Source organism: Lichenostomus cassidix, chromosome 7, assembly GCF_008360975.1.
Source record: "Lichenostomus cassidix isolate B80296 chromosome 7, HeHo_3.0, whole genome shotgun sequence".
Classification (NCBI taxonomy): domain Eukaryota; kingdom Metazoa; phylum Chordata; class Aves; order Passeriformes; family Meliphagidae; genus Lichenostomus; species Lichenostomus cassidix.
In genome coordinates, this window is record NC_139488.1 from 37,325,095 (window position 1) to 37,349,446 (window position 24,352).

At 47.6% G+C, this 24,352-nt stretch overlaps 1 protein-coding gene across 2 annotated transcripts in view; it reads right to left on the reverse strand.

Moving 5' to 3' along the window:
• Nucleotides 1-10,340: 10,340 nt before the first annotated feature.
• Nucleotides 10,341-24,352, reverse strand: part of ACVR1 (activin A receptor type 1) — a 42,546-nt gene continuing 28,534 nt past the window's right edge. For both annotated transcript variants that reach the window (XM_085067227.1, XM_085067226.1), the window contains exons 5-10: nt 22,178-22,277; nt 21,476-21,622; nt 19,127-19,402; nt 15,546-15,743; nt 12,588-12,718; nt 10,341-11,617 (exon numbers count right to left, since the gene is read on the reverse strand). In XM_085067227.1, the coding sequence (XP_084923353.1) occupies nt 11,483-11,617; nt 12,588-12,718; nt 15,546-15,743; nt 19,127-19,402; nt 21,476-21,622; nt 22,178-22,277 (987 nt within the window). In that variant the 3' untranslated portion in view covers nt 10,341-11,482. The remainder of the gene's footprint in view (nt 11,618-12,587; nt 12,719-15,545; nt 15,744-19,126; nt 19,403-21,475; nt 21,623-22,177; nt 22,278-24,352) is intronic.

Genomic DNA, 24,352 nt, shown 5'->3' on the forward strand with positions numbered 1-24,352 from the left:
GCCACATATCTGCCTGTCTGGTCTGTACACACCCACCATGCCCGAGCCAGACTCTGCAACAGGGTAAGGAGAAGAGGACCCTGCACTGCACCTTTGGAGAGCAAAGCAGTGCAAGACTTCTGTATAAATAATAGTCAAAGCCAATGTGATTCCTCAGTGCTCTGGATGCTCTCCAGAGGGAAGTGGTGATGGCCACGGAGCTGGCAATGCTCCGGTTTAATTCAGGCACACCAGGAAAACAAAGTCTACAGGAGGCTGCCTGTTTCTAGGGTTTGCTTCCAAACTTGGATAATAAAAATCCAGAGAAACAAGAAGAGCTCTTATGGAGCAAGTTTTACATCCTGTGGAAGTACCAGAGATTATCAGATGTGCAATACTACACAGAAGTACTTCACAGCCCACAGCTGAGCTTTGCTCTTCCTCCCTGCCCAAAACCAGCGGTCCCGTGAGCACCTGGATGGTGGGCACGGTCCTTCCCTGCACTTGGGGCTGTGATCCCTCTCTGCAAGGTCCTAATGAGCATCGCACAAGGAAACTGCTCTGGTGAAAACACAGAGAGAAACGTAAAATCCCGTAAATTTAACAGAAAAACTGTGAAATTGTGTTACACTGCCTTGCCCACCGCTGGGTCGCAGAGCGCTGCTCGAGAGCGCAGGTTTAGGTTTTAAAGGGACGCTCGAGGGGAGTGTGTTACAGCACCTGCCGGGTGCGACAGGAACCTGTGTCCAAGGACCCGCGAGTTCAGCAGCCTGCCGGAGCCCCGAGCGGCCGGGAGCGTCCCGCCGGCGATGCGATGGGGCGGGAGGGATGAGGCACGGGCACCGCACGACACCGCACAGGGGCTCTCACCGTGACCGACGTGGCTCCGTCTGAGGATCTGCCCCGAGCACCAGTCCCGGGCGCCGCCAGAGCCCCCGGGCTGGATCCGCCCGGGATGGCGTGGGAAGCCCCAGGGATCAGAGGCTCCGGCGCGGGGCCGCTCCGGTAAGTCCCCGCTGACCCAGTTCTCGGTACGCGCGGCCGATTCAAGGCACCGAGAGCCCGAACCCCCGCGAACGGCGGCGGCCCCGAGCAGCACCGGGAGCACGGAAAGGATGGATAAGCGGAGCTCTGGCGCGGCGCTCCCGGCGATCGCTCGCCCCGGCTGCCGCGGTGCCGCTCGCGGAGTTCCCGGTGCCGCTCCCGCAGCTCCCGGAGTTCCCGGTGCCGCTCCCGCAGCTCCCGGAGTTCCCGGTGCCGCTCCCGGAGCCGCTCGCGGAGTTCCCGGTGCCGCCGTACCTGCGCACAGGGAGACGGCGGCGCCCAGCAGCGGCAGCGCCGCCCGCAGCGCGGGGCCGGGCTGTGCCCGCATGGCCGCGGGGCCAGCTCTGCTCCCCGCCGGTGCGGCTCCCCGGCCCCGCCGGGCCCCGCCGCCCGCAGCTTTAGCGGCTCGGGGAGTGGCCCTGCCCGGCCCCGCCCGGACCACCCGCCCCGCTCTGCCCCCGCTCTGCCCCCGCTCTGCCGGGCAGGGGGCTCGGCTCGGCTCGGCTCGGCTCGACTGCCCCCCGGGACCGGCAGCGAGGGCAGAGCGGGCGAGGGGTCTCGGCCGGGCGGGGGTCCCGGAGCAGCCCCGGCGCTGGGAGCGGAGAGAGGATGGCGAGGGGAGCGCAGAGCCCCGCTGGGCTCAGCCGAGGCTGGCAGGGCGAGCGCCCGGCCCGGCTGGGGACACCGAGCTCCGCGCCGCACCGCGCAGCCTTCCGGGCTTCTGTCCGCAGGGATGCGCGAAACAAGCCCGGGACAAGGACGATTTTTAATCTTGGTGCTTTTTGCCAAATCCCTGTCCGTGCATTCTGACACCTACCCCGGGGCTGCTCCATCAGGCTGCGCCGCGTCACCCACGGGCGTTGAACAGCCACGATGTGTTGAACAGTTTGCTGCGCGGTTTGGAATATCTTGAACGGGTTTCAACTAAGCGAGATTTAGTTCGGATTTTAGGAAGAAGGGCCCTGGCACAGGTTGCCCAGAGCTGCTCCATCCCTGGAAGTGTTCCAGGCCAGGCTGGACCAGGCTTGGAGCGACCTGGGATAGTGGAAGGTGTCCCTGCCCATGGCAAGGGGGTGGAACTAGATGATCTTTAAGGTCCTTTCCAAACCAAACCAAACCAAACCAAACCATGCTAGGGTTCTGTGACTACTCTTTCACAAGCAAAAATCATCTGACTCCATTCTTTTTGCAAGAAAACAATTTGCCCTCCACCGTGGTACAGACACAGCAGAGATGAAACCTAAGTAGTCTGGGATCAAATGGCCGTTAAACACAACCAAAAAAAGCTGCTCTTGCACTTTTTTTAATTGTCATTCAAACATATCCAGGGAAGAGACTCAGGACTTCCATGTCACCCCATCCTCATTTAATTGTGATGGGAATTGCAACATCTCAGTGCAGTGAAGTCCAATACGACTCTCATTACAATCCCTATGGATTAATGTTCTATTACACTGAAACACAGCACAGCAGAATATTGCACACCTCACTGCTTGGGAAATACTGCAGAGGGGCTGGAAAATACCTGCCAGGATGTAATAAAATATGTGAAGGTTTGGGTGTCAGAGCAATAAAACAATAGAGGAAAAATTGCTACTCCTTCCCTCCTGAAAGCCTGTGGCCAGTAAGTGCTCCCTGCCCACGGCTTGCCGTGTATCTGCACCTGCTCAGCCATCCATTACTTGCCAAGTACCTGTTAAGCCACATATTACTTACCTGGAGATCCCAGCTGGCTCTGGGAACACCAGGAGAGAACATTGGATCTTCAGCAGCAACCAGGCACTGCTCACCCTGCTGACATCAGACAAACACAGCACTGGTCCTGGCAGATCTGTGTTTCTTCTGCTCCTTCTGAAGTCTTACAAGCAATTTATTTGCTCAGTGCTACTAGAAAATGTAAATATAACTCGTTCAGACCCAGTTTTGGTTCACAGCATGAAATGATTCTTCTTTTCTTTGTAAAGGAAAACATAGAAGTTAGAATTATGTAATTGAAGTCGTTTTTCTTCAGTTTAAGAAAAAAAATGTATAGAACACGTTTGCTCACCCTTTGCAAAAGTGATGAAAAGAGTATCTCCTGCACTTGTAAAGAAAGAGAATCAAAGCTTTTAGAAATATATATATTTCCATAAAAATATATAAAATATGATATAATAAATATATAGATATATAATTTGATATAAAAATCAAAGTTTCTAGAGAGAAGTTGGCAACACCTATACTTGCAAGACCTAGTTCTAATTAAACCATCCATTCTGGTTTCAAACAAACATTTCTGATTAAGAAAGAGTTTCACTCCTTTTTTTAGCAACATCTCCAAATGTACTTTTTATCTCACCACACAAAGGGGAAGGATTTTTTCCTAGACTGTTCTGTTTCACCACAAGCATTCAGGGATGCAGGACAAGTGTTCCAGACTTCTCTCTTCCAGTGCAGGAATAGAACAAAGTCCCATGATTCACTGTTCATCCTTTTTGTATATCCTTCTTCTGTATCCCACAGCCTTTGGGAAAACTGTTGAAGGAACTTAACTGTCCAGCAGGTGACAGAGCCAAACTCATCTCTGCCCCACTGCTGAGATAAAAAGCATTTGCAACCAACCAATGGTTTCAGTTGTGGTGCTCAGTCACAAGGGTGAGAGCACAATGTGACTTGCAGAGCTCTGGAACATTATCCAGTTGCCAAATCCTACTGCCTTCTCTTTGTACCTCTGATGGCAACCTCTACCATAACTTCAGTTCTTGTTTGAACCAGATCTAACCAGAAATGTCAGGCTGAGATGATGCACAGAGATCACAAGATGGTTTCCCAGCTCCATCCATGAAATGCTACAGCTGCAGCAGTCGTTCCTGATGAGAACCCAAAGGACTGACCCCAAATCACACCATTCCAAACCCAATAAGTCTGGTTAAAAGCCAGAACCTTCCTTCTCACCAAGTTCCTCGCTCAGGTGTTGCAGAAAGAGTGGCTCAGAGATTTGGGTGTGCGAGGTGGTGTGAGTGAGGTTCAGTTGTTGTCTGGTGCCAATTTTTTAATTCAGCCCACTTATATCCTTGTTTTCAATGTTCCCTTTGTGTTTAGCCTGTGAGGAATCTCCTGTGAGCTAGTGCCCAGCATGATCCTGCCCTGCTGCTCCAGACACTTGTCCTGCTGCAGGAGCAGATGGTTCAGCAGTGACAGACAAATTTAAACACCAACTAAGCACCAGTTTAGAGATACCAACACATTATACATCATATATTCCTAGAGTAATGGACCAATGGAGTTAGTAATTCCAGTGACTGAAGACTTGTTATGAACAGCAGTGTTGCAGATACTGCCATGCCAAAGCTGGAGCATTTTATTTGGGATTTCAATACACAACTGGAAGTTGCAAGGCTTGTTGACAAAAATCAATGTATATCACTAAGATTAAGGATATTGGTATGTGTTCAAATTAAATATCTGATAAGTCCCTTCATTTCCCCTCTCATTTCTGTAGGAAAGAAAAGCAGCATATCAGAACATGGATCACATTGCTCAGTCCCACCTCTCTTGGGCCAGATGACCCATCAGCTTTTTCACACCATTGGCAATCACATGCCATTCCAAGATGCATCGAGACAGGCATGATTTAATACTGATAATGCTGCACATCTTCAAAACACACTACAGAGCTTTTGTTTCCCTCTCAGCCTTAGAAAATTCATTGTCTGGGCACTTCATATACTGCTACACCCTGTGTTATATGACATCTGTGAAATCTGCAGCAAAGCATTTAAAATTGCGTGCCAGGTTTTAACCTCTTTCAACAGGTTTGGTGTAAATAAATGGCATAGTTATCATTCTTGCAGAATCAACAGCTGCCTGCATTTCAAATTGTTTGAAACTGAGTTTAAAACAAAGGTAAAAACCCAGCAAATCCATTCAGCTACTCCCAGCTTACTGTGCCTCTAGAGCACTCAGGGACCTGAAGGTTTGGGTCTCAGTTATCCATTGTCACCCTTTGCCTGATCTTTCTCAGGCCTTTGACACACCAAACACTAGCAGAAACCAAAAATACAACAAGACAAGGGATGGGAGGGAAAAAAACTCACCATGCTTTGAGGCTGTTGTGAGACAAACGTGCTCTCCAGTTTAGCTGCTTGCATGGCATGGTTCATAGTGGGACAAAAATAGCCTGTCCTGGGGATTTAAGAGTCTTTGGAAATAGGTAACACCAGAGAAACTTTTGCCAACTGGAAGCACTTCTAGAGCTGGCCAAAAGCCAGCAATTTTGTTTTGTAATTTATTTTGCTCCACATCAACACAAGACCAAGATCTACTGAAATTTTGTGCAAGCAAAACAAAAGGGAATCCATAAACACCCCAGAATGGGCAGCAGGTCAGCAGTTGTCCCTCCCCTTGGTCCTCTGCATGCCAGATCAGTGTCCTGGCTACAGAGCTGCCTTGCACTCCCTTAGTCTCACTGTGTTCATCCAGAAATGCTATGAAACCATGGAAAATTTCCCATCAAAATGACACATTCCTGCTAAAGCATTATATTGTTGACTGTGGCAATTAGAACAAGAAGTAAAAAATTCCCAAACTGTTCCAAGAAACATTTTATAATTCTTTAGTCACCCTCTCCCCAAATGCTGCTTCCTACAGCTCTGAAATCTATTACACAGTAGCCCATAAATCTATGGATAAGGACATATTACACGAAGTAGGGGCCTTTCTGATGAGGAGAGTCATAATGGAACTGCTTGGAGTATTTTAGCATCATTCAGGTTTAAAAAGTGTCCAAAGAGTGAGCTTTAGTGTAATGAAGAAGTTACTTCATCATGGAATGGTTTGGGTTGGAAGGGACCTTAAAGTCCATCCCATTCTATCCCCTGCCATGGGCAGGGACACCTTCCACTCTCCCAGGTTCTTCCAAGCTCCGTCCAGCCTGGCCTTGGACATTTCCAGGGATCCAGGGGCATCATTTCTACCTGAGCCAAATCCACTGTATTTCCAGTGGGAAGTTTCTAGTGGCTCAGTGTGGAACCTTCTCCCAGGGGAGCGAGAGGAGATTTGCCAGAAACAGCAACAGGGAAACTGAACCATCCACTGGTAATGGCTGGAATGGCCAAAGGCACAGAGTCAGAGTATGGGAGAGGGCTAGAGCCCTTTTCCTAAAGGTTTAATTTGAATTCAAGATCCTCATAAAACACAGCAAAAGACACTGAGAACACAGAATTGTGTGAAGTTTCTAAAAAAAAAAATTTTTAAAGTGCTTGCAGAGAAGACACAATTTTGAGTTCTCTCACTTCAGCTAGCAATTAGAAACAGCAAAATGCCTTATTTTATTTACTGGTATCAGTGTCCTTCTTCTCAGTGTGGAGGGGCTGTCATGTTTTAAATTCCCACAGAATCTCATTACAAGAGACTTGACAGAGTAAATCTGCCCCAGGTGTGAGTGTGTTCCCAGGGTAAGCTAAACACAACCGTGTGACCTCTGGCCATGCCGTGGATCCATGGCCCTGCCTGGCCTGAGGCCAAGGGTCAGAGCTGTGGCCATGGGAGCAGCACTGCCCATTCTCCACGGGGATCCCACAGCTCACAGCCAACCCCAGCTGCTCTGAGCTCCCTGCACTGCCAGTCCCACACACAGGAAAAACCAAACAAGGAGAACTGCAGGGGCAAAAGGCAATCCTTTTCCCTCCTGATTCTGCAGCCGCTTCACACCCTGAGCTACAGGAGCTTTCCTGTGCCAGCAGTTCCACTGCCCTTACAAACTGCTCTGCAGCCTTTGCTGCTTCCTCCCTTGAGCACTTTGGGCAGAGAGCTGTTCTCCAGTGCAGGCAGCCCAGGTAACACCACAGCCATGTCTGCAAGGTTTCAGGAGAAAATTCCAGTCTAACATCCAACTGCTCCTTCCTCCCACCACCACTTCTTGTAGAGGGATCGCATTTTAAGGCTCCAGGTTTTCCAGATTATTCCAAGAATGAAAAGAGATCTATGCCATGAATCTGAAATATTTATGACACTTGGGAAGGGATTTTTTGGGTGGTGAAAATTGGACAAAAGTACTGCAGAGACCCATGGGGCAGGAGATTGGGGCCATGCAAAGCCAATGTGCTGCTCCCAGGTGAGAGCACCTGTCACAGTACCTCAGTAGCTCGACATTGGATAAAACTCTTACTTTCCCCACACAAATCTTGTCTTTAAAATGTATTCTGTGTTTGAGATTCTCTCTCTATAAATGGAACAGCACCTGGAATGTCTTTGCTTCCCTTCTCCAATGCCAACCACTGCACCAAGGCTGAGCTTTTTGTACAGCAGACATTTTGCCTCACAGGGAAGAGAACTGTCCCTATCACAACAGTTTAATCCAGGTAAATACAATTCTGGAAGGCTTCATATGGATTTCTGATGGATAATTCCAGCCCAGAAGGCCCACAAGGGAAGTTCCAACTAAGGAGAAAGAAGCCTTCAATGACTTCTCTACACCAACACTAACTGGAGTGCCTCAGGGTGCTCCCAGCAGCTGTCCCCAGGACACCTTGGAGTGCCACATATTCCTTACCAGTAACAAAAAGGCCTTCTGTATATAGAATCATGGAATCAGAGGATGGTTTGGGTTGGAAGGGACATTAAAGCACATCCCATTCCACCTCCTACTATCCCAGGTTGCTCCAAGCCCCATCCAACCTGGCCTGGAACACTTCCAGGGATGGGGTAGCCACAGTCTCTCAGGGCAACAGAGAAATCCAAACAAAAAGCTACATTTCCTGTACCCCCCCAAAATATGAAGCACCTCTAGGTCCATCCAGTCTTCCTCCTGTACCTGCCAGGGATTGTTCCCACCAACAGGACAGCTGAATCCCACAGGCAGTGCTACTCATCAGTGCCATGCAGGGCCACCTCTCAGCAGGCTCTGATCCCCAGCGAGGCACCTCGAGCAGCTCCATCCTGGCTGCTGCACTGCAAACCTGCCAGACACATGAATAATTCAACTCCACCGAAAGAACTGCCTGTGCCATCGCCATAGTAATAAATGCAGCAACACCCTTACTGCAGCAGATTATATATAAGAATTCCAAATCTCTTTAGAAGATTAGATTTTGTGGAGGTACTAGAGGAACATTGACTAATGAACACACTGGAAAAATAGGGTGGGAAGCAAGATGTTCCCTTCACATGGAACCTCCCCCAGTGCCCAAGCCCTAACACCTCCAGGGAAAAGCAGCAACAAATGCTCTCCTGTGACTGTCCAGACACGTGGAAATTAGGTTAAATCACACAGACCACAGACAGTCCTTCCCTGGCTGTCACTGAGTTTTCCATTCTCTGCTCCCAGGCGCACCACACTCCAGTTCCCAAGAGGGAACCCAGCTACTCATGCTGGCTTTGGACAGCACAGACCCTGACTGTCCTCAGCAGTAACAGTAAATTAGGAAAGCACAGTGGTTAAGGACTTATCCCAAGTCAAGGGATGACAGCTTGCTAAGAAATTACTCCTAATGATTATTTTCCATTTCGTTTTCTTGATTCACATTTGCCAAATAGCAGTCCAATTCCAACACACACACTAGGTAACTCTTGAAATAGTTCAGTGGATGCCTGAACCAAAAGTACTTCAGTTGCAGGGTGTGAAAGTGAAGTATGTTTAAAATAAACCCTGGATGCTTTGCTGTGCAGAAGGCAGCCCTCAGAGCAGCAGCAGTGACAGTGACCTTACTCAGCACACCCAGGAGTCCCAGCACTGACAGACTCTGTTAGCCTGCCACTGGCTTGGCCTGGATAATCTTCTTTACCTAACACAGGATAAACAGGGTATTAACTGGGGTGTTCCTAGGGTTTGTGGGTTTATCCTTTAGTCAGTTCGCCCCTGTACATCCAGAGAAGGGCAATGGAGCTGGGGAAGGGTCTGGACCACCAGGAGCAGCTGAGAGAGCTGGGAAAGGAGCTCAGCCTGGAGAAAAGGAGGCTTAGGGGGAACATTCTGGCTCTGCACAACTCCTGACAGAAGGGTGGAGCAGGAACTGTGTGTGTCCTTGCTGCAGACCCCATATCCTGCAGCATCCCAAGCAGCCCCAGCACAGCTGACAAGCAGCAATGGGGTTGGAAAACCCAGATCTGCAGGGACAGCAGCAGGAACCACTATGGAGTATATGGTGCTGCTCCCAACCTGCAGCTGTGCTGTAGAGGGGGAAACATCCAAGCAAAAATCTGACCATACACTCCACTCACATTGCACACTGAACTGCCACCTCTGTCCTCTCTGTCTGCAGTGCCACCTCCTGTCACCCTGGCCTGTCCCCTCCTGTACTGGCCTCACCCCAAGCACCTCCCCAAGAGCCTGCCTTGCTTCCCACTTGGTTTAAATCCTGCCACCTGTTCCAGGAACAAAGGTGTCACACCAGGCACGGGGGGACTGCAGAGCTTCAGGCAGTCACCACCAGTGCAGCACACCTTGCAGCTGTACTCCTCACCTTGCACCAGCAACCACCACTCACCCAGCAGCTTCAGTCCAACCCTGATCCCCCTGTGCCACTGATATCCCTCCTAGGCTGCAGCTGTCCCAGTTAGCCCAGCACACAACTCACATACACACCAATCTAAAGCAAACCAAAACACATTCAGGCATTGGACTTCCTATTATAAACTAAGAGAGAATCTCATTGGATCCTGCTTTTCCTAGTTTTTTCTACTTATAATTAGAGAGCTGGCAGCTGGTGGCAGCTCAGGCTGCTCTGCAGAGCTCCACACCACGCTGTCTCTCAGCCCCAGGCAGCACCTACCCCACACACTTGGCTTCCATTCATGCACTAGCAGTGTGGAATGAAGCATTCCTCTGGCTGGATGGGGCTGAGAAGGAAAAGTTACAGAGAGGCAGCAGAGCAGAATCTGGCAGGTTTGAAGCGTCGAAGGGAACTTCAGAGAAGTGTTTTACCCCAGACAGAAAACTTGTCTGAGGCTGACCACTGCCCAGAGCCTTAGACTGCCTGGGGATTCCAAGTAAAGCAGCTCTTTTCCAAGGATGAGAGGGCACTGCCACTTCTTGGGCACTTCTCCATGTGGCATGAGGAGGAAAGGAGGCTGTGGAGAGGCCCAGACAGAGATCCCTTTGGTGCCAACAGAGCTGATTTCCTCCCCGCAGGTCAGGGATCCCAGACCACGGCAGGGCTGGGGGACACACATGGCTGGTGTTGTGCCCAAGGAGAGCTCAGCACCTCCCTCTGCACCTGCAGAGCTTCAGCACCTCAGAGGGGCACCAGCAGCCACCAGGACCCTGCAGGCACAGCCCAAGGTCCCCACCGTGCCACCGGGTCACTGATGGGCAGGAACACAACCAAAACGCTCTGTGGTTTGACTTGAAAACATTCTATTTAATTTATACAAATAACTACTAAATAGAAAAAGTAGATTAAAACAAAATAGTTATTTTTCTGGCAGAGTTTAAATGCATATTATATAGCTTAGAAGAAATAAAATGCATTTTCCCCACAGCATTCATGACCTAAAATTCTAGTTAATTCCTCCATTGCTGTCCTTTCCCAGATCAGTAAGATGCCAGACGCAAGGTCCTGTGGGAAATGGCTATATATACGTTCCATATTCCAACTGAAAATATGGTACAGACCACACACCTACAAATGTGAAGCACTTAAAATGTGACTATCAAGTTGTAATATGATCATACAGAAAACAAGTAATGTTTCAGGTTATATTGTGTTACAAAAACGTCTGTGTAAGAAATCATGAAAGAGGCCACATAAAAATAAGCTTTAACTTTATGCACTTATTTTACAGTTTAAAAAACTGGCAAGTGCACTAGTAATAAATAATTTGCAAGTTTTGGATAAACGAGTAATTCCTAATGTTCAGCGTTATTGTAAACATCAGTACACATGTAAAATGCAGCTAAAGTCTGACAGTTACATTTTCAGTTTACCAAATTCTTTTCCTATTACTCAGGCATAGATCAATGCAGGATACAGCCAATCATATTTTTGGCAAGTCATGTCATTAAAATTAACAGTGACAGTGCAAGTAAGGAATGCAAAGAATTCCTAGTGCAATAAAGAAGAGAAGCACAGGCAATATTGCTGATTAAAATTTACCACTTCCATGTGTTCACCCTGGGAGTGATGAGAAGAATTAAAATAAAATTTTTAAAAAAGGAAAAAAAAAAAGGAAAGAAAAAAAAAAAGGAGGAAAAAAAAAAGAAAATAAAAAAGCTGTTCAAAGCCATTGTTTAATGCCCTGATCTTGTCTTAGGATTTCTCTGTCTTCCTTCAGGCCACTAGCTCAGCCACAGCCCATCCAGCTGAGTCCTCCACGCTCACCCAGGTGTGGTCCGAGCAGTCCAGGTGTCCCAGGGTCCCCCAGCTGCTCCCCAGAACTCCTGCTCCGAGCAGCCCATGGGGACCAGGGGGATGAACTGCCTGGCCAGAGCCCTCTGGGCCAGCCAAGTGCTTCCTGTCGGGAGAGCACCGCGAGGAGAGGGTCAACAGTCAGCTTTCAGTTTGTCTAAGGAATTGTCAATTTTGGTCAAAGTCTTTTTGATGCGCAGGGCTGTCAGTCTGGCCGATGGGTTCTGATACCAGCACTCCTTCATCAGCTTGGCAAGGGACGTCAACGTCTGGGGAAGAACAGAAACCACACAGCACAGGTCAGTTCACAAATAACAAGCCAAGGAAGCACTGCCTGGGCTCACACACTCACGCAGACAGGTTTTATTAGCTACTGAACACTCTATTTTCAGAGTTTCCCACTACCTATCAAATACAGAGCTTTCATGTACTGAAAAACTCCTCAAGTCTGATAACCTGATTAAACCAAGAGCACAACTAGTCCATAGGCTGACTGGAGTGACCAGCTAATAAAACTGTAAACAATAGAGTTTTGGAGTTTTTTCTAATTAAGCAAACACTACATAGAATTTCTCTTCACTGAAACAAACTCCTGCAAACCCATGAAGGCAGCTGAGAAAGTGCAGAAGTTCTGTCTGGGATTTCATCCTGGCAAGCACACGTTTAACTGGCTGGGCTCTCAGCACAGGGCACAGCTCCACACCCAAACCTCAGAGATGGGCCTTCTGCCCTGCCCAGCCCTACAATTTCAAACTGCCCTCCAGAGCATCAGGGGTAAGGACAAAACAGCTGGGAAGCCTGGAGAGGCCAGACTGATACTGATGAAGAAAAATAAACGTGAGCATCAGTCTTCCAAGAAGAAATAGCCCGTTATCTTGTAGGCAGGAGAGACAAGCATTCTGTTGTGTGTGCTTGTAAGCCATAGAAAGCCCTGGACTAGCTGCCCTCCCCTTCACTTCCCCTTGGAGGGAGAACAACCAGCCAGGAGAAGCAGCTGTAAGACTTTTTGCTAAATCATGCTCCTGAAAGACCAATCTGTGACCAGCTAAGACCTGGCAGTCATCAGTTTGCTCAGTGCTCCCAAGGCCAGGCCAGCACCTGCCAACACCTGTACAGGTGACACTGCTGCTGATGCCCATCGAGATCTTCTCCATGGCAACTGACAACTGAAAAAACTTCCATGACTCTGTCAAAGCAAGGGCAGCACATATCTGCTCCACCCTGCAGCACCACACTGACCGGGTCTGAGAACCATCTGTTGGGAATGTTGGGCCTCTGCTGATCCACACAGACCACTTTCCTCATGTCTTCAAAACTGGGATCATTTGGAACCAAGTCATAGAAGGGTGGTTTGTAGTCTTCCACAATACCTGGTGAGACACAAGCAGACATTACTCAATGACTGTGTCAGGGAACAGCACTTCTGCAGGGACAGAGGGAATGCACAACCCACCTGTCTGAGAGGCACAAAAATCCTTTAGCAGTCAACCCTGCAGTGTCATGCAGCGTCTGAACAACAGAACAGCGCTCACTGCCCCAGGAACCGCTTTTTCTACCCAAAATGTTAATTAATTGGCTCATATTGCAAGTGCACAAAGTATGAGCTATACCCACTTTGCAGACGCTAGAGCTGAAAGGATGAGCAGTAAACCCCTTGCCAAAAGGCCACGTTTTGTATTGCATGCAGGATTCCTGCCTACCAGCACCTGGGATTTCTACCAGCAAATGGAAAAATGTAAGGTTTGCACTGTGGCTCTTAACAGCCTCACCACACACTTTGGTGCTTTCATGACTCCTGAAAGAGTCCAATAAGCTCATCAGCATCTACAGACCCTCAAGCTGGTGCTTCAAAGCATTTCATTCCTTGTTATGAAAACAGTAAAACCCCAGGGTAACTGGCACCACATGCCATCACCAAGCCAAACACCTGAGAGCCTGTGGCCCTCAGGAGCTCAATGCATCTTCATAAAATCACGCACTGGTTTGAGGTGGGAGGGACCTCAGAGCTCATCTCATTCCACTCCTGCAACAGGCAGGGACACCTTCCATAGACCAGGTTGCTCCAAGCCCCTGTCCAGCCCTGAAACCAACAACCTGGCCATTTCCTGGCTTTGGCATGGACAGAGGAGTTGTGTGTGTGTGTGTGTGTGCTCCCCCAGCACAACACCCTCCTCACAGAATGCTGCCAGGCTGGAGCCCCTCTGCCTGTTCCCCAAGACATGCATGCAGCTCTCTGCTTCCTTACTGGATCAGGCTCACAAACCACCTACATGGAGCCCAACCTTCTCAGAAAGCCAATTTACTAACTGGTGCTCAAAGACAGACATTTGGGTCAGAAGCATGGAAAAAGCTGGAGCTAATGAGGCTCTCTGAGTCCAGCAGGAACATCAAACGGCTGCTGCTGACAGCTGGGACCAACAGACTGAAATCTGCTGTCCCACAGCCAGACATGAAATCCAGGAGAATCTCTGCTGCTTTTGATACCCTGAAGTTGAAAAGAGGTTCTTAATCTTTGCTACAGCGGTTGAATTTTAGTTTTATTGTTCTATTGGAGATGAAGATCAAAATCCCAGATACTCCTATGCATACTGCATTAAAATCTGTAAACCCTCGTCTGTGATGATTAGTCAAAAAGGGAAACAGTCTTCAGAAAATTACAAGTGCCTTGGAAAACAAGAGGGCAATTTGGACACCTGGCTACCCAAGTGAGTTCCTGTCAGAAAGAAGCACCAGGCAGCCTGCAGAGTTTGGCCAGTGCTGTTCTGACATGGACACAGGACAATGCGCTTTGTAAAGCAGCATCACCCACCCTCCTCCTCAGAGCAATTCCCAATTGCATTTACCAAACATCACCTGCTGGGCAGAATTCCTGTCTTTACCCTTCTCCTGCCTCACCCCAGAACCCAGCTGACCGTGAGACCTCATGAACACAACCCGCTCTGTGTCCTCCCTGCCACAGCCGTCCCGCAGGTAAAGCTGGAGCTTTGCACAAGCCAAATGCCCAACTGCAGCTACGTCACACAGCCCTGAACACACTCCCAGGGCCATGAGAATACTACAGATGAACTTTATCACTGCAGAGAGCGTCTGGCTCTAATTCACTATTTTCATGAAGTCTTTCCCAAGCACAAGGCACACAGGCGGCTGCTGGAAAAGACATGCAGTGCTGAAGACAAAGGAAGAGGCTCTGGCCTTTACTCCACTAGTGGCTGTGGAGTACTCAGAGCTGCCGAAGCTGGACATCCCAGGCCTGTGGGAGCAGCCAGCTCCACAGAAGCCCTCAGTGGTGCAAGTGAGCCACTCAACCTCTGTCCCACAGCGCTGCACCCACACGGCGTCACTGACCTGTGACATGCTGCCCCGGGAGCACAGGCTGGCCACTGCCCCAGGGACACCCAGGTCCTTCAGCACAGCCTTGCCTGGACTTCCTGCACAGCTCTGAGGTGACTTTCGTCACTTCCAGCACACCCTACTGTTCTCCCACGGCCTCTGGCTTTCTGCTCTCCAATCAACTACAATTCACATATACTGCAGTGGCTTCTTACCTTTACTCCTCCTTACTTCATAGACTCCCAGAACGGTTTGAGTGGGAAGGGACCTTAAAGCCCATCCAATGCCACCCCCTGCCATGGGCAGGCACACCTTCCACTATCCCAGGGTGCTCCAATTCCTGTCCAGCCTGACCTTGGATATTTCCAGGGATCCAAGGGCAGCCACAGCTTCTCTGGGCAACCTGTGCCAGGGCCTCCCCACCATCTGAGCCAAGAATTTCTTCCCAATATCCCATCTCTCCTTGCCCTCTGGCAGTGGGAAGCCATTCCCTGTGTCCTGTTCCTCCATCCCTTGTCCCACGGGCTTGTCATGAGAAACTGCCACCTACAAACATTCACCATGGTTTAATAACATAAGAAAGAAGGGTAGAGACTTTGTGATCCAAAACTTTAACTTAGCTATTGGGTATGAACTAGATCTCAGCAGGGATTAGAATGAGCAGGGGACTCTCTTTCTTTGCCTTTACAGAAATGACAAGATTGAGCCACTGTACCCAACACACCAACAGCTTCCTCAGCCTATCAGGAATCAAACTATTGTGGAGGCCCAGCATGTTCCAGTGCATTTTGGTGGCAGCTGCTTTGCTGTGAATTGCCACTTCCTCACCCTCTCCTGGAGGCAAAGCAAGGAGTCCCAAGCACTTACCATTGCTAACCATGCGCCTGGCCACTTCCCAAAGAACCAGCCCAAAGGCCCAGATGTCCACTCGCTTGTAGGAGTCAAAGCAGTCTGCCTGGATTGTTTCATCCAACACTTCTGGAGCCATGTAGCGCTTGGTGCCTACACGGGGATTGTTCCCCACATCCAACTGGTTTGTGCTTTGGGAATGCATAACTGCAAGGCCTGCAGGACAGAAAAAAGAAGTCACTGTTAAGTCCCCTTCAACTGTGGCAGCACACCCTTAAAGGTCCCCAGCAGCAGCGACCCTCAGATGGTTTCTGAAAGAGAAGGAGCTGAGGGCCCAACTGTCCAAAGACCGACTGGGTCAGCTCCAAACTCGCCAGCAAAACCAGCCCCTGAGGCTGCAGACTAGCCCATTATCTCCTCAGGGATTACCATTAAGCATTTTATTGCACTCTTGCAAAACATCCTCATGAAGTGTTTTGCAGCCACTGGATGTCCCCAGAGCTCCGGGCACAGATACACAGAGGCCAAACAGCTGCTGCTCAGAAGAAAACAATTTTACATTGCATTCAAATTTATTTATAGACCTTTTGGGTAGGTGGATACACCCGAACTGTAGGGAAGGGAGAAGAAAAACACTGCACAAAGGATACACACAAGTCAAAAAAATAAAGCTGGAAAATAAAAAACACCGTATTTGCAGCAACTTGAAAAATAAACATCCTCAAGCAGATCTAAAATGAGTCAGACAAAACCACTCTACCTGGTTTCTACTAATTACTAAACATTTAAGCAGAGAACATTATGTGAGGGACTAAATTACTGTAAATTTGGAAACACACAGTGCACTCGTTTGGCCACGGTAAACAGAGAGCACTGCAAATTGAGCAGCAGTGGGTGCATGGCAGAGCCAAGCGACAGAGAGGGCGACGCAAACTCTCCCTAATTTCCCCGGCAAATCTTCTAAGAATGACATATACTATTTACATTTAACAGGAGTTTATTTTAGGTGAACCTTAAAGGGCTTTTTACCTCAGTCCCACAAAAATTAACCTATCACCAGATCATTCATTTTCTTTTCTTTCCAAAGAACAGTCTGTACTTCAATGTAACAAAAATTTGGAAAACACTTTTCTACAATCTAAATGCACTTCAAGATATTTCAGGCTGATAAGAAAATGCTTATGGCACCTCTAGAAAGATCACAGAATCACAGGATGGTTTGGGTTGGAAGGGACCTTAAAGTTCACCCAGCCCCACCCCATCCATGGCAGGGACACCTTCACTATCCCAGGCTGCTCCAAGCCCTGTCCAACCTGGTCTTGGGCATCTCCAGGGATTCAGGGGCAGCCACAGCTGCTCTGGGCACCCTGGGCCAGTGCCTCCCCACCCTCATTGTAAAACACTTCATATATTTAATCTAAATTGACCCTTTTTCAATTTCAAACCACCAGCCCTTGGCCTATCACAACATGCCCTGCTAAAAAGTTTATCCCCACCTCTCTTAGGGATACCTTATGTAACATCTCCTGACCCCAGACTGATGAGAAGTCTGCTTCCACATCCAAGTATTTTTGTCAAATATTGACACCCACACTTACACAATTATCTACTTATTTAAATTCATATTTGATTATATTCTACAATATGTATGTATTATAGTTTTTTTCTAAAAAAGCTTGCAACTACAAACAAAGGTTAGAAACCACATTTCCTGGCCTACTCTGAAAACATCAAGACCTCAGAGAACACTTTGATAAAAATCATAACACTTCATCCAAACTGGGCAAAACAGATTCCACAGGCTGACAGGTCAAAGGTTTACAGCTGAGGGAGGCAAGTCAGCATCTCACACACTGCACACCAAGGAGGTGGTGCAATGAGGTCAAGGGACAGAGTGTTGTAACCTGGTTCCCATCACAGAGGCATCCAAGCTGTTTGGGAGCTGGGAAGCAGATCCTGCTCCACCCCAGGGGCTCTCAGAGCACACATAACTGAGGGGCACTGAGCCCCTGGCAGAGCAGCTCTTGATTTAACATACCAATTCTTAAAAAGGGATGTATTGGTTTTACAAGACCCTTTTAGCACCCTAGAGTATCTGCTCTTTCCCACAGCACTACATGCTGTCCCACAGAGTTGCTCAACTCAGACCCAGCATCAGGCATGTGCACTGCTTTAGAAGGACAAGGACAGAACTTTTCCACAGCTGACAGACTGAGCAGGAATGACATCCATTGCTGGACTTTGTCACACAGCTTCTGCTTAGCCAGAGCATATCTCAACTAGCCAGTGCTGGCAGCTCCTGGTCCTGGGGATGCCATGGGCCAGAGCAGCTCCCAGCTCCACATCCTGAGGCGGAGAGGAGAAGACCAGAGGATGGAAATGAGACAGAGCCTCACAGAAGAAAGGCAATGAATACATGCCAGAAGCAACAAATTCTTTGGTGACTTTCCCTTACAGAGGAGAAACATAAGGAAGAATGGGACAGGCACATGCCTGAAGAGTTCACATTAAAAAAAAAAAGCTATTTAACCACCATGAAAACTAATCAGGAAGTGTTTACTGCTGTGCTTTCTTGGAAAAATCTCTCAAACACCTGAAGCCTCTAGATATATAGTGCAGTAGATTTCACTGTACCAGTGCCATGTCAGTCAATGCCAGAATGTGCTGCTCCTCCTCAGTGTGAACTACAAATTTATTGAAAAGACAGTTTCTGAAGCTTTGTATTTTCAACTTACTGCTCCATTTGTTACTATTCCCACGGCAAATTTACAGAGGCCAGGGTATGTGGCTTTTATGTTTTCCCTGTGTGTATCTCAAGACCCTCAGGCACAAGTGATAGAAACTGTGCAGTAGAATTATTATTAAAAAAAAATCCCATTTCCTCATACACTTTTTGCCTAGGCAGTGGCACCCAAATACTATTCTACCACTATTTTCTCCCTTGTCTTCAAAGAAAAGACAAAAAAGTTATTTTCAGACATCCCTCCAAGGTGTAAACAAGCCACACTGCTGTGACTGCTCCTCAGCACCCTGCCAGCTTTAATTCCAAACCATCTGGTACCAGGGAATCCACTTCTGGGCTCATGGAATCATCTGGGATCACAGGATCTGGGGTCACAGCACCACTCAAGCTGGACAGCGAGCACATGGCTCAGACTGTCTGTGGGAGGACACACATCATTTCAGAAATGAAGTCTAATCACTGGAGGCAGGATTAGATCTCTGGAATCCAGGAATGGGAATTAACAACAGAAACCCAAGAAAACATCCCGAAACGAGTAGTTTGGATGCAGGATTAATCACTGGGATCCGGGAATGGGAATTAACAACGGAAACCCAAGAAAACATCCCGAAACGAGTAGTTTGGATGCAGGATTGATCACTGGGAATGGGAATTAACAACGGAAACCCAAAACGAGCCGTTGTGCTGCAGGCGCCACCTGGCGGCCGCGGCGGGCACTGCGGAGAGCAGCCGCTCACGGAGGAGCACAAGGACATCGCAGTTACTCCGAGGTTACTACTGCCAGATCACTACAAGATTCCACAGCTGCAGTCACCCAACACCCTCGATCCCTGCAGGAGCAGCGAGCTGTGCTCACCCAGGTCGGCGATGCAGCACTGCCCGTTCTTCTTGACGAGGATGTTCTTGCTCTTGAGGTCGCGGTGGGAGATGGCCGGCTTGCCCTGCGTGCCGAAGATCTCGATGTGCAGGTGCGCCAGGCCGCTGGCGATGGACAGCACGATGCGCAGGCAGCTCACCGTGTCCAGCGTGGTCAGCTGCAGGTAGTCATACAGAGAGCCCATCTCGTGGTAGTGTGTGATCAGCCACAGCTGTGTGCTGGAGTTTCTGGAAGTCATATCTGATGCAATAAAACCTAGAGGGAGAGCAAGGAGAAACAAGAAAATAAACTGACAGAGCTCCTTCAAGACTCCTCAAGAAAAGAAGCTCAGTGGGTTAGAGCAGGGTGCTGATTACAGTGAGGTTGTGGGCTTGATCCCCATCCAGGCCATCCACTTAGGCGTTGCACTCAGGATCCTTGTGGGTTCCTTCCAACTCACAATGTTCTGTGACACTGTGAATCAGCACTGCTGATCCAGCTTGCAATGCAAAACCTGTTTAATTACAACTGCACTGCAGACAACTGCAAAGTATCACTGTGATGAAAATAAAGCCAACAAATGCTGGAACTCTAACTCACATCTATTCACAAGAACCCATTTATTTATTTGTCAGTCACACCAAATAACTATTTGTAAGGACTAAACACTATAAAAATATTCTTCTTTTTCCTTCTTTTTTAAGGTGTTGGGGGTGGGTAAGTTCCTAGTCAAATAGGAAGACTCCAAGTCTGTAGCAGATTTGCTGCTGCCCACTTAAGAGGGTCACACTGGAAAGCAGCAACATCTCAAACATCAAACTATGAACAACCAATTCCAGTTTTAGGGCCCACAGGCAGCTCAGGCTGCTGAGAAAAGGGTTAAATGTGTAGCCCAACCACAATGATCTTCTACAAAGAAACAGAGAAAATTTTTTGTTCAAAACTCATGAACCTCAAGAACTGCCTTCAAAAATGTCATGTCTTAAAACTGAAACCCAAAATCAGGGGAAGTTCCCTTCCTGCCACCTCTGCATTGGTTCTGTATCCAACTGGTGACCTCAACAGCTTTAGCTGGGAACAACAAAAGTTTTATTCCCAAGTTAGAGGAACAAACCATGTTTACTAAAAGCTCACATACATTTGTCAAAAAGAACACCCACTGCTTTCTCTCCTAAAGTCAGACTTGTGCACAATGTGACATTTCTGCAATCTGTGTTTATTAAATCTAAAAGCATCTATAAAGTAGCCAAAAACTTTGACAGTTATCAAGAAAGACTAAACACAGGCAGAACACCAAGGGTAATGTGCAATGTAATTTCAGCCAAGTCCCTTTCTCTCTCAGGAAGTGAAGTTCAATAATTCACACTTCAGGAGGCCATCAAATTATTTTGTAGTAACAAAGGAACTTCTTCAGGAAACAGACAAATGTCTAGCAGGGTGAGCTACAGAGCCAGGAAAGATTCTCTGACAGGAAGCAAGGATAAGGAGCCCAAGGAAAGCTGACTGAAGACAGACTGCGGGTGAGGCAGTGTCAGCACTCAGAAAGTGTGCTGCTGCTTTTATTTGGAGAGGTGGCACAGCAGTGACAAAAGGGCACATCTGTTGTTAGGAATCAAAGGGCTGCTTAAACCTCAGCCATGGCCCAAAACTACAAAGCCATTTTTTCAGCTATTAGAACTGAGCACAGGAGGTATGAGTGATGCACAAGGTTCATCTATGTTCATATTTACAGGAAAACAAGATAATCAATCATGCAGCTATAGCTGAAGTTTAAACACCAAAGTAGGTTAGTCTCTGCTTAGTCTGAGCAAAACAGTTAAACAGAAGAAAATAATGGACTCATATTGCACTTTACTCAGGCATAAGGGAAAATACTCAAATCCTTAAATCCCATTATAAGCTACTCCCCACCTTTTATCCCTCCATTTCTGCAGGGAAATTGAGGTTACAAGCCATTACAGATCCACCAGAATGTCCCCTGACACACTGTGCAGGACTCTCCAACGAGAGCTCCAAGTGCAAATCCTTTCCACAGGGGTCTGTGGCAACTCCACTGTTTCCTGTGTGCTGTGCTGCCAATACCTGATTCATCTGGTTGATTAACTGCTTCCTGCTGGAATACTGCAGGGCAAGGAGTCACAGCTGCTACGACACATTCCTCACTGGAGACTCAGCCCCTCCTGGAAGTCTCTCCCTGAAAATTTCCCTTCAACTATTTATCACAACACTGTGATAAGATAGAGACTGTGAGATGCCTGGTGAGTGTGCAGTGCTTCACAAGTGACCCATCCAGGTAACTCAGCTTTACACCAGACACACCAGGATTCACAATGTGCTTGTGCTACTTACCTAAAATATTCTCATGCCGCAGCAAGACAGTGTTGTACAACTCAGTTTCCCTGAACCAGGATTTTTCATCCCTAGAAGAGAAGATCTTCACAGCAACATTTTCTCCTTGCCACTGACCCCTCCAAACTTCTCCGTAACGGCCCTTTCCTGGTGGGGGAAAACACACAGGAGAAGGTGTCAGCTAGCAGCCTTCACTAGGCAAAAGGGCAGGATGAGCTGGAAGGATGGGAATGCCACAAACCAAGTATTGCACCAGTGTGGTCTTATCACCCTTGCATGCGTTTCTCACCACTCCTTACCATCACACTGTGCTCCAGCATGCCTCCTTTTCCCTGTTTGCTTTGGATGCAAGCCCTGTCAGTGTGGATCTCTCCTCCCTGCACACTAGTGCAGTACAGAGTTTTTGAGAGATTTTCCTGTAGTGCAGTACAGAGGGCTTGAACTGGGAGGTGTCACCATTCAAACACCAAAGACAGTGCCTCTGCAGCTGAAGTGACTTAGGCAGCACACGGCAAGGTCAGTGTGCACAACACAAAGCTGTGAATTCTGCAGCTAGGAGGACATCTTCCATCGGCTGAAGCCTAAGAAGTTGCATATATTACAAGAACAACTGAGGAGAAACAGCTGATGAGGATGGGAGATAGAGCTTCCCTGATTCATTACCAAGGCTTGCTACCAGCTGTGAACAAGAATGACACTGACCTACACACTCCACAAGTGTGATCTGGCGAGCCACCGTTCTTTGCACCAAGAAAGGAAGTCCAGAGCCACTTCCAGATGTGCAGGAATGGTCCAACAAATCCTGTTCAGAAGGAAAAGCAGAAGTTTAGAACCCATCAGAAACCCCATTTTCCCCAGTTTACATGCACAACAGACAGGAAAGCTCAGGGGTACCTCAGTGGATCTTGGGATGCCATTTGGTCACTTGGAATCAAGGAGCATTTGTTTAATAAGTAATTTTGTGTAATAAATATTTGACAATAGATGCCTGTGAAGAGATGTCTGTGGAAGCCACTCCTGGCCTACCAGCTATCCTGTCATGAGATTCCACCCTTTTTCAGCACTCCGTTGTTCTTTTACTTATGTCCTCTCAGCTCTGTTTCTGATACCTCTTTCAAACAAATAAGGTTAATATTAACCTTTATAATCAGGTATTAATTTGTTATTAATATCAATTAATATATTAGTAACAAATAAGGTTAATACAAGTTTCCTATATCTGGCAATAATCTCAGCACCTCAAAAAGAACTAAACTTCCTCTGATTTCTGTACTGAAAACCTTCATTCCTATGCAGTGAGGCAGGCCCTGGGAAGCACCCTAGGGCTGGAGCAGGCAAACACCCCAAAAGTGCACCCTTGTGGGAGGGCTGGGCCAGCAGGTGGGTGTGCACAGTCACCCAAACACCTCCCTCTCCACTTCCCAGCCTGAGCGTGGATTTATGGAACCATGAAGCAGCAACCCTCAAAGCAGAGCTGCAGGGGAGCAGGAGGAAAGGGCTGCAGCCATCCTCCCTGTCCTGCTCCTGCAAGCCCCACTTGGCTTCTGACAGTCGAACTGCTGGCAAACTGCTGGTTACCTGCACCAGTGCTATTGGGGATGTTCTGAGCCAGGGAAGAGCCACAGGAAGCTTTGGGACAGACTATTCGAGCTCGGTGCAGGTATTTAGAACTGAAAACAGTTTTCAAATAAACAAGGTGAGGGGATTTACCATCATCACCTACACAAGATTTGCCACTGATACTCCAGAAAATCTTCTGTAACAAATCTTTCTTAAAAGCTTTATCAGTTTCTGGTATTTTTAGCGCATAGAAAGCAGACTTTGAGCTCTAAGCTTGTAATAAACATGAGCAAGATCCTAATTGAATGTTAAAATCCCATTAGCCTTGTAAAATGCTAATGCTCAGCTACTTTTATAGCCATGAGTTTTGTACCAGTTCAAAGCATTAACAATTACTGATGGACTTTTTTCTTTACAAAGGAAAATAGAATAAAAAAGCCTAAGTATAATCAACTTCCTATTATTTCCAGAAAACTGCATTGCTGGGCTTGAACCAGATCCATGAAATCTCATTTCTTCTAACAACCTCTTAATGAGCATTCAAGGAAAAGATAATCTAGGAATGACAGTGATTGCTATCTTACTTTTCAACATGAACTGAGAGCTCCTCTTCCTTCCTGCTAGCATCAGAGGCAAAAAAAAAAAAACAAAAAAAAAAGAAAAAAACAAAAGCCCAACCCCAAACTTATCTACAGCAACTGTGAAAACAAGACTTGAAGAGGCCAGAGCTCTTTCCATTCCCACTAAGCAGCTTAGGGCTTTAAGCACTTGCTACACTGTGGAGACTAATCCTAAATGTAAACTTATCTAATGTGCGAGAAAACCAGTGATTTAAAACACAATGGAGAAGAAAAATCTGGAATCGAAAATAGACTTGCTGTTTAGATGAACATTTAGGCACAGAAACTACCAATCACTTTTTGTGCATCAGCCACACTCAGGGGCAGAGCAGCAGCACCAATGCTCAGAGGGTCTGACTGCTCCATCAGACCAAACCCTCACAGCTCCCAGCTCCTCTCAGCTCTTTGAAACAGAATTTTGATTTATTCTTTGCAGGCTTTATCACTATTTCCAAGTAACATTGACTCAAAGTGCAAAAGATTTGCAAATGGCTGGAAATGATCTAGCACAGAGAAGAGAGAAGAGCTAGAATTCAGTGCTCAAGAACAGATCGCCAGTTGCACACATGCCTGGTCCATGGTGAATATATCAAGACCAGCTGTTTTAAACCAGTAACACGGACTCCAGCCTTGTGGGCTGATTAATGAGAACCAAAGGCATTAAAAAGAAAAAAAAAAAATCAACAGGCATAGGCCA